At 34.3% G+C, this 11165-nt stretch overlaps 2 protein-coding genes and 1 long non-coding RNA gene across 3 annotated transcripts; 2 read left to right on the top strand and 1 right to left on the bottom strand.

Moving 5' to 3' along the window:
• Window positions 1-644: 644 nt before the first annotated feature.
• On the bottom strand, window positions 645-2086 carry LOC136061461 (F-box/kelch-repeat protein At3g23880-like; the record flags this gene model as incomplete). The annotated part of the gene is given in 1 exon segment (XM_065769848.1): window positions 645-2086. A coding segment is annotated over 1 exon segment (1203 nt), but the record flags the coding sequence as incomplete, so codon positions are not given.
• A 2237-nt stretch (window positions 2087-4323) lies between these two features.
• LOC136065989 (uncharacterized) lies at window positions 4324-6238 on the top strand. The gene is made up of 2 exons (XR_010627542.1): window positions 4324-5087; window positions 5281-6238. It is a non-coding gene; the product is annotated as an uncharacterized LOC136065989 (long non-coding RNA).
• Window positions 6239-10314: 4076 nt separating this feature from the next.
• On the top strand, window positions 10315-11157 carry LOC112005445 (F-box/kelch-repeat protein At3g23880-like; the record flags this gene model as incomplete). Its single annotated transcript, XM_065769847.1, has 1 exon — window positions 10315-11157. A coding segment is annotated over exon 1 (843 nt), but the record flags the coding sequence as incomplete, so codon positions are not given.
• Between the last annotated feature and the right edge of the window lie 8 nt (window positions 11158-11165).

Below are 11165 nucleotides of genomic sequence, written 5' to 3'. Positions count from 1 at the left end.
AATTTGCAAATATCATGTATACTAGATTGGAGGATTAGAAAGATGACTATTCATTTCCAATTGGCTGTTTTTGCACTAATTGCAAATGGATAAAAAACTAGAACTGCTTATCAAATGACTAATAAGTTCTAAATAGATATTTGAATTGCTGCACATTTTCTCTGCACAGAGCTGCATACTAACAACAATCATTGGATAGTACACAAATTAAAAATTTATAAACCTAATAGTGTTAAAAGCATGAAAAAGTATATATGCATTAAGAAATAATAGTATTCAGGAGAAAATTTGAATTTCACTTCTTCTGTACACAAAATTAAAGAGGATTCAAGCATATACATTACCTATGTCAATAAGCCCACCTATCAACTATCTCACTACCCCAACTGGCTTATATCATACAATATAGTATATATCAATAATTTCATGATTTTCAGCTAATACTACGATTTTAAAGCAATTTAACAATTGTTAAAAAAAAACCAAAATAGTAAGAGCATCATTTACTACTCAAAGTGCATATATGATGCCATGCCACAAAAAACTTGTCAATATTAACTTCACAAAGGTTTTCAGTTTGCTAAAAACTTCACTTTACTAATCTTTAACACAAACTAATCATGATATTCAGATGGACTTTTTACCTGATCAAGTAAAACCAAGCTCTCCATGAGATCAGCTGTGTAATACAACCAGAAAGGAATTTGAATTCCAAGATGGTTCACTTTCAGATTCTCAGTGTCTAACGAAACGAGCCTTCTGTCAAACATTTGGACTAGAAATTCACCACTGTTAGTGCAGCCAAAGAGCTTAATAACCCAATCAAACAGTACATTTGTTTTTGTCCAAGACTCAACCACACCATACTCTCTCATCACCCATATGAGGCATATATTCGAAGTATCTGGTTCATCATCATCTTCTTCTTCTTCTTCATCATCTTCATCTTCATCTACATCGTCGTCTGGACCAATAACAATCAAAGCCAACGATCCCTTGAACACCACAAGTTGGTGAACGTGGTGGTCAGAATTTGGACCTAATCCATCTAAGTAATTCTCGGGCAGTTTTATGTCTCGAAATATCTCATCATTGAGATCAAAGGACAGAATGAAACTATTATCGTTGTTGCCCAAAGTACACGCTATAAAATGCAGAGCTCCGTTGAAAAACAAACAGGAGTTAGGTTGAACAGCAAGAATATATCTAATATTGGGTACAGACTCTACCAATATTTCAACAGTCCTCCACGAATCAGTACTCAATGTGTAAACCTCGGCCTCAGCCGGGGGTACTTTTTCTTCATCAAACCCTTTATAAGACACAATTCTGAGAATCTTGAAATCATTGATTTGTGCAAGATAGGCAAATCCAAAGGCAACGCTATCAAAATAGTCCATAGTGAATGGTCTGAATCGCGTAGCATCGATGGTTTTAAACATTTGAATGCTTGGGTTCCACAAATAAATTGTAGGATTAACATAGCTATAAAGGAAGAAAATCCCATTACAATAGTAAACCATGTTGGCACCCCACAAGGGGATTTGAAACCTAGAAACCTCAGTCAGCGTACGGTCGCTATTGTAAACCAAAGTAGTCAATTCATTGTCAGACTTACACAGCAGAAAACCATTGTGGTTGTTATGGGATGATAATTTGAGGTTGAGATTGAAGTTGAGGTGCTTGGTGATAAATATGCGGCTGGTGATCGTAGCGTACCATGATTTGGAAACGCACCTGAATCGGATTAAGGATTTCACCGGCAGCCGAGTCAGGATGTCGAATACGACGTCGTAGGGGAGAATCTCGTACGACAAATCTAGCTTTCTCCTGAACTGAGACACCATCGGTTGTTATTCGAAGGAAATGAGAGGTGAGAGACAGAGATATTTCTTTTTTTTTTTATTTATTTATAAGAGAGAGATATTTAGGTTCGGTTTGAATATGGTAGATTAGATGGGCTTAGTCAGGGACGACTCGATCCACTACTAAAAATATAGACTTTACCTTCTTTCTCTTTTCCCAACTTCTTCCAAGCTCCAGAACATACCAGAGCTCTCTTTCTTTCTCTTGACAGAGTTTCGATCCCCTACTACAGGGTTTTTTTTTAAAAATAACTATAAATTTCATACTATATTATTAGTTAGACAAGGTTTGTAATATATTTAGTTTATAGCAATTCGATTTTTTTGGAGTCAATTTTGCCCTTTGAAAATCCACTAGGAAATCGAGTTTCTAAAACTCGATTTCCAAAATCGAGTTTCTAACACTCGATTTCCTAGTGGATTTTCAAAGGGCAAAATCGACTCCAAAAAAGTCGAATTGCTATAAACCAAATATGTTTCAAACCTTGCCTAACTAATAATATAGTTTGAGGGATTTGGTTATTTTTTAATAAAATCCCCTACTACATCTTGCAATGTTCATTTATTTCTAATGACTATTTGTTTCTAAAAAAAAAAAAAAATTCTAATGACTATTTTTTCTTAAACCCAAAAACCATATTTTAAAAATCTCCTCATGCTATTATTTTTAAATTTGTCCTAATGATATATATTTTTTTTAACAAATCTCCTGAAGTACTTGTGGTAACGATACAGTGAGTTGTAGGTTATTTAATTTTAACTATAAAATATTCTAAAAAAAATTAACTAAAAATGCTATATTCACAATATTTTGCACAATATTTTCATAGTAAATCGTACGTGATATCTTACCAATAATAATCAATAACAACCTACTATATAAAATTTATTATAAAATTATTGTGATAGCATTTCTTAATTTTAACTTCTTATTCTTTATTTTATTTTTTCTTCTTTTTTTTATCCTTAAGATTTCTTCTTTTCTTTTCTTTTCTTTTTTTCCTCCCTCTTTTTTGTCCTCCACACACGTAACTTTGCTCTTTTCTATTTTTTCCTTATTTCCTCTTTTTTCCCTACCACTTCTTCCAAACTTTGGAACATACTAGAGCTTTTTCTCTCTCTCTCTCTCTCTCTCTCTCTCTCTCTCTCTTACCACTTCATCCAAACTAGAGAGAATACCAGAGCTCTCTCTTTCTCTCATAAATAGAGATCGTCGGTGGATAACTCATCCTCTTCACAACCACTAATGCTCCTCCCCACAGAAGCTCAGATGGGTCAGATTTGCTTCTTTTTTTTTTTCTTTTTTTTGTTCTGATTTGATTAGTTTTAAGATTGTGATTTGAGTTTGTATTTTGATTGTGATTGAGTTTAGAGATGTTTGAGAGAGCAAAGATTTGGAATGGTTGAGTTGTAGCCGTTGTGATTGTTGAGTAAAAATTGAATATTTTAATGGGTGTGTTGAAATTTTTATTCCCATTAATTATTTTGCTATTGAACAATAAGGTCATCAGACCAAGAGAGCTACTATTCATTGACAAACAATTTTTTGCTAATGAACAGTGAATTAGAGAGACTGTTGGAGCAAGTTTTTGTGGGTCTACTCTCCAAATTTTGGGTTAAGAGCGCTTATTGGAGATGCTCTAATGTGGTGGCTCCAAACCCAAGCTACCAATAAATATGAAATAAAGATACGGAAAAAAAGAGAGGAAATAATGACATTTGAGACTACAAGAGGGAAAGAAACACATGTTTTGAAAGATGGTAAAAAAAAAAAGTATAAATAAAAAGTATAATTAATATTGATAGACCCAGCATAATTCCTTCAAGCTACATTCTCGTCCAAAAGAAGGGCCATGGGATGAGGGAACCATCAATCTTCGTCCTTAATAGTATCTGTCGGAAGGAGAAAAAGCCATTAACTCACAATTAATGGCAAGGCGTTACACAGCAGAAAAAAGTCTCCTTACTGTTGGAGAGACAAAGATCCTCTCATTAACACCTCACGGAGGCGTTACAGATACCATATTGAAACCACCATTAAAACACCTCTAACGGCCAGGAGAAGGAAGCAAATGTATATATACAAGCACCTCAGGACCTGATGAGGTACTTAGTTCTAACCCATATAATTTGATACTTTGAGATTGCCCTTTTTTCTTTCCTAGCTATCTGACTTTACCATCGGAGGCCTTGTGGCAGGCACCACACCGGTTTTCTTTTTTTTGCTCGTTCTTGCAGGGCTTTGGATGATCTTGGATGGCTCTCCTTTTGGACGATCATTTTAATTGACAATTTCAGCATCATCAGTTTGGCGCCATCTGTGGGGACAACATTTTCGTACTTAGGTTCGAGAGCGTAGTTCCATTCAACTCATAAGTCTAGATGGAATCCAACACTCCCTAAGATTTTGCAGCGTTTGCTTTGCAAATCCAAACACTCACAACTAGCCAAGTGATTGAGTTAATCTTTTCTGGCTCAGTTTCAATGTTTAAGATACTAATAATCTGATGCATTCTCTCCTTTGTAACATTTTTTTCCGGATTGAATGATTTAGTATTTTAGTTGCTTAATTTTTTATTGCTGGCTTAAGAATTTGGATGGACCTTTTTCGCCTCAAGTTTGGCTGTTTATACATCTATCAAAAAGAAAAGAGATGTAGCTGCTTATACCAACTAATGAACCTTTTGAGGTGATAGTCTTTTACGGTGTTATATGAAAGCTGCTGAAGAAATTTCCTCTTATGTTAGTTGTATTATGTAGTCCCTAACAATTGTAGACATGAAAGTGTGGAAACTGCTAAAAGTACCACCGATTTTACTACAAAAAATTTGCAAACTGAGGTGGCAATTACTGTGATTGGTACCACATCAACGTCATGATAAATAAATTTCTTAGTTTTTGTTTTTTGTTTTAACAGTTGACACATTTGTAACATTACTCTCATAATATTGTTGTGACATAGAAGACTAAATTTTTCCAACCTGAATGGAGAGTGTTCCTTAGGAGCTTATGGCTATTATTTATTTAACTTATGACTATTGTCTCAGGAGTCAGGATTGCCGTGCACATTATTGGCATGACAATGTCATTGTCAAGTGCTTATTGCTGATCAATCATAACCATATTTCATGATCATCCTAGTGACAAACAAGTTAATCAACAAGATGTCTCCAAAATTTGATCGATTAGCAAACTGTTGAATGTATCCAATCAGCCTTGGAGGTATCCTAAATTTGACCATGAGCAGGGGGAAAAAATGAAAAGAGAAGAGAAAATTGCACTTACTTGTGCACTCCAACCTTATTTGCTAAAACATAAACAGTTCTTAATTGTGTGTCACATGGGTTCTCAGGATATTGTGGTGTATCTCTACTTTTAATATGTCATGTTTTAATGCTTTTTGTCTCTCTTGCAGTGCTGATATGGAACCTGAAAGAAATCCTGGAGCAGCTACTGGCACACCAAATTGCTATAGCCTCTGGTTTTTCCCAAAGTGTCAGCTTCTTCCACTAGGTACCCATCTTCTCATCTCTCTCTATATAAGTGATCCCTCCACTGCTCCAAAATGACTTGCTTCATCAAGCACGTATCCTTCTTAGACCAGTTTTATTTGCTGCACAAAGTTTACAAATCTGTGCTTCCAATTTCAAGAGCAAAGAACAGTCTTGGGAAGGGTAGAAGATGAATTCAACAAGAAGAGCTATTGCAGCAGACAGTTGCAGTTGTGGAAGCCATGAAGGACCAGGGGATCTGTACATGGAATTTTATCATGAGATTAGCAAAGCAACATTCTTAGAACCATCGGAAGCCGTTTTCAACTTCTACAACGGTTTCAACCAAATTGAGAGATGATAAAATGAAGCAGTTGGAATAAATGAGGAAAGTTATGTACTTAGTTGTTGGGGTCCTAATTGAAGACAGTAGTCAGCTGAATAAGGTGACCATACAAGTGAGCCTGTGAATTCTGATGGAATTTCGTTTAGTGCAGGAAGACTTCAAAATTAACACGTACAAGAGATTTTGTACATGGTTCATTGGTAGGAACTGTCAGGCTGAGCTAAGCAGGCATAGATATATGTTTGCTAAGCATATGTGCTTGTAAGAGCTAGATCAGCTTATGGTCTTTTGCCATTAGCAATTTAGTACTAGAAAAGAAGGCATGAATATTTGCTATTGGTACAAGATGTCTATGAAAGAGAAGTTACCATGAACGAAAAGCAAAGAATAAAAAGAAGATTGCAACATGCATTGAGAGTGAGCTGAATTTAGTTTTTCCACAGCCATGGTGTTTGACGGGATTTGGAGAGTAAGGAACCAACTGTGTTTGAGAGAAAAAAGATCAATATAGACCAAGTCATGACAGGTATAAGCAGCACTTTCTAGAAAGACCTGCAGTTGCTGGACCCCAGAGGAGCGAGCAAAAGTTCCTGTTAAAGGGTACCATGATGCAGCAGTTTGCTCAAACCTCTCAATCCTGGCTATGGTCGCAATTCGCCAGGACTCAGAGGTGAGGTGTTAAGTGCGGAGGTAACTATTTCATACTTAGTAGACACGGAGGTGGTAGAAAGCGAGGCTATGTGGAGGGCAATTGGCCTAGTAACAGCCAACAAGCATGGAATTGACCAATATAATCCCTGAAGGGGATTCGAAACTCTGCCTAGATGCGATTGTGTCCAAAGGAAAACAGGCAAGTTGGAAGATCGCGCGATTCAATCCAAGACATTCAGTTGTTAGCAATGTCTTTTGAAAGGTGCTTGTTCAACTGGATTCCAAGAGAAGCAAATGTNACTCTGCCTAGATGCGATTGTGTCCAAAGGAAAACAGGCAAGTTGGAAGATCGCGCGATTCAATCCAAGACATTCAGTTGTTAGCAATGTCTTTTGAAAGGTGCTTGTTCAACTGGATTCCAAGAGAAGCAAATGTTGCAGCTAACTAGGAGCCCGGGCTTATTCTTTTTCTCAGCTTCTTTTTTCCGGGTTATTGTTTCTGAAGCCCAGAATAGTTTTGTTTTGTAAATCTCGTATTTTGTCTTCAATGAAATTGATCTTTGTACAGAAAATAATAATAATAAAATCATAGAGAGACACATATCAGATTAAGCTTGACTGCTTGAGATTCATTACATTGCTTTACATCATTATGAGAACCTGCTATTCGTACTAAGCTAATAGCACACGTGGGCTTTACACAAATACTAGAATAATTCTGTGTTTGACAATTATAATAACTCACGCGCAGCAAGTATACATTAACTTAAGCTTCTATATATTAGCATTTTAGCATATAGTTGGTCCGTTGCTCCTACCATATTACTTTCTGGAGCACTAGAAATTCTAGTATTTGAAAACTGTTGAATGCATCATTGATAACCTTTTCGACCGAGGCTAAATTAATTAATTATTAAATCATATCCTGCAATTGAATGAGTTTTGGCTCATAAAATAGTTTTCCCTTCTCACAAGAATGGGTGACAGACTGACGGGCAAGATTTTCGTTTTAAGTAACAAACTAAACTTTGAGATTTCCAAATGTAATAAATTAAACATTAGACCATTAAAGGGTAGCAATTTTTTTTTCTTTTGCTGAATAAACATCATTTCTTTTTAGAAACAATAGTTTTCCCTCGCCCATCTCTTTTAAGAAATAATAGCTGGGGGACAAGAGATGGGGAACAGCCCTAGATCGATTCCATAAAGCAGCCTAGTGGGCTAAGAGATGAGCGTGAGAATTGCCCTCTCTTTTAACAAAAGAAAAAGATACATCATCAAAAAGATTTACACAATAAATAATATCTTTAAGGTGTAGCAATTAACGTTGGTAAGTTATTTTTGGCAAATCAAAGTAAGGGTATTCTATTACATGACTCAAACACTAACTCAATTAATTCAATATTCATATCAAAACCCATAAACCCTAACATAGCTCATTTATTAAGTGCGCATGGCCGGTTCAATACAAATTGAGGCCTAAGGCGAAAACTTTAAATGGGGCTTTTTAAATATCACTTAAATTTATTTTTCAACAATTTAATTAATGACAATGGTGTGTGTATATATATATATGTATGTATGTATGTATGTATGTCCATTGTTCTCATGTTTTAATATAACTAACTCAAATGAGCAATGCTAGGAGTCTTACAAATTTTATTGCATAGGTTTTACAAACTAACTTGTATCATTTCCAAAATAAATTGATTCAAACATTAATTTATTATATTGTTTAAGAGTCACCAATCATATTCTTGCCACATCAAATTGTACATTTTTTTAGTAAAACTCCAGTATTCTCATTCACTTAATGGTGATTTGGTTGGAATAACATTTATCTAATTTTTCTTTTATTTGGGAAAAATCTACTACAAATTTTACAACCAAAATCTTAAAAATTGATGCGGAAAAGAATATAATTGATGGCACTTCAACAACTACAAGAAAATATATAAGTATTTGAATCACTTATTGTACTTAGTGACACAACAATTTATAAGACCTATATAATAAAATTACGAATATTGCTAACATCACTTAATTTTGTTTAGCCTTAGAAGTGAAGAAAAAAAAAATGTATAACTCACATTTTTTTTTTAAAATTAAAAAATAAAATATCACTTATTCAGCGCTTTTGGAGTCTTTCTTTAATAATAAAAAAAATCACTTGTAAGCACAATGATGTGATAAAACCTAAGTTACACTCTTAATAAATAATTCTTGTTGGATTGACAAAAACACAAATCATTTCAATTGGCTTATTAAATATGTTGCATTAAGTTGATACAAATACGACCCATTCCAACGTATATGAAGAATATGGCAAAAATGGTGAACATATTTTATTTATTTGTAAGCACATAAAAAATATATTAATTATAAACAATTAAATACTGCACAAATCAATGTCATAATAACACTAATTAAATTACTAATAGCATATTTGAGGGGACACAGACCCAATTATATCTAACGGGCCTAAGCTTGTAAGTCGAAAGCCGAATGAAAAATGCCCTATAAAGAGAGCCTAATCAAAAACACCTAAGTTAAGCAATCATTCACTCCACATTAAATGCAATCCACCCACTAGTATTAATGCATTTATTGTTAAATGACCATCAAAACAATGCCCATCCCCTTGTCTTCCACTCCTTTTTACCTCAAAAGAAGGGGGGAGTAGAAGATGAGACAAGCATCTTCCCAATGTGATATCCATCCTATAGGTGGACGGTAGGCGAGGAATCTCATCTGTATAAATAAGGACAAATCACCCAATTAGCAAAGGGATCTGGAATTCTTCAAAAAGAAAAGTTTTAAGTGCTAAGTGTAAAAATCAAGTGAGTATAAGAAGTTGTAGTAATCATATCCATCCTTGAGAGTTTCGAGGACATATTTATCAATTAGATATTAACTACTTTCATCATTTCTATTGTGTATTCATTCTCAGCCCTTTTGGAGTTGTCTTTTGCCTGATTAAATTCTTGACCCACATATACTAAATTACTTGTGACGGTTATTTAAGCAATTATTATTAAAAGATATTTTTTGGCCAAAAAGTTTTTATTTTACTCAATGGCGTTCCACCAAGATTTAGAAATACAATAGTCTATGAAAGATAAACTAAAATGAAAATTTTCTATATTTTGGTAAACATTAAAATTCATTTAGCTACTTTCTCAAAAAAAAAAAAAAAATTTCATTTAGCTACTCAATTCTATATTTAACAATAATATTTGAGTTACATAAAAATGACATTTATTTGTATATACTAAATGAGTTCATATCAAGACTACTAATTTTATCTTGATGGAACAAGTTCATTTTCGATTGATTGTGAGTCAAACAGGTCAACACAAAATTGATTAATTTATTAATTGAGTCAAAATAGGTCAACTCACTTTGAAACATTTCCATTTATATAAACACTAACCCACAACAAAGCAAGTTAAGCTCATGCCATGTTTGCGAGTTGTTTTTGAGTATTTTCACACTTAATTAAGATTTAATTTGTTCCCAAAAAATAAATAAATTTGGTTGAATGATGGGAGAAGTAACTGGAGTCCAACCAATTATTTTAAACTTCTAATACTGTACTTTTATTTTATGAGTAAGTTTTAGGTACACTATTTAGGTATTATATTTTAAGTTTTATTTTTAAAATTTTACCATGTAAATTTTTCCTTATTAAATGAAAGTGTATTTTTTTAGTAAAATAATTACATACCTAAATTTTAAAATAACAACCTAAAAAACATTTACTAAATTATTGTACCTAAGTTTTGCTCTTCAGTTATGGACAAATTGGGTGTGTCCCACTAATTAGGCAAACAATCCTTCTGTTTAATTAAGCCCTGTGTCATCATCTCAGGCAGCTTAACTATCATTAGTTTACTTTTTACTTTTTTTCTCTCTCTTCCTCTTACTGTAACGCATTCCCTTTCTAATCATCATCATCGATGATGTCTAAGCTCAGGAGTTTGTCATCGGAGCGTCTCCCACACGACGTCGTGATCGACATCCTGACTCGGCTGCCAGTGAAATCCTTAATCAGATTCAGGTGCGTTTCTAAATCTTGGTACTCTACAATCACAGACCCCATTTTCATTACCAAACACTTGAACCTCAACAAATCATCATCATCCTATAACAATCATAATGGTTTTCTTCTATATACCGATCACGAACAACTGTATACGGCTGCTTGCAATGACGATCCCACATTGACATTGACTGAGGTTTGTAGGTTTCAAATCCCTTTTCCTGTAGATATGGTTGACTATTGTAATGGCATGTTCTTGATTTTTGGAAGTCGTGATACTTTAATATATTTATGGAACCCAAGCATTCAAAAGTTTAAGATGCTTATGCTTGCCGATGCTCGCAATGGCTTCAGTCTTGGACTTGCCTATCATTGGCAAAACAATGACTTCAAGATTCTCAAAATTGTTTGCGATAACAAAGGTCCGCGGTTTGAGGCCAAGGTTTACGCATTGAGTACGGATTTGTGGAGAAGGATTGAATTTTCGGTGGAGTCGATACCCAATCTTGGATCTATTTTAGATATACAATATGAACCCTTTTTATTTTTTAATGGAGCTCTACATTTTATGGCATATACTAGGGGCAAAAACAGCACTAACAATTTCATTTTGTCCTTTGATGTCAATGATGAAATATTCCGAGAGATAAGACTGCCAGAGTATTACTTAGATGGATTTATTTTCGTCGATCGGGCAGTTCACCGACTTGTGGTGTTCAAGGGATCATTGGCTCTAATTGTTTTTGGTCTTCCTGATAGTCCTGTATATGA

Source organism: Quercus suber, unplaced genomic scaffold (assembly GCF_002906115.3).
Source record: "Quercus suber isolate HL8 unplaced genomic scaffold, Cork oak 2.0 scaffold_1483, whole genome shotgun sequence".
In the NCBI taxonomy this organism is placed as follows: domain Eukaryota; kingdom Viridiplantae; phylum Streptophyta; class Magnoliopsida; order Fagales; family Fagaceae; genus Quercus; species Quercus suber.
The sequence above is the reverse complement of the archived record's forward strand: the minus strand, read 5'-3'. Positions and strand labels throughout refer to the sequence as shown.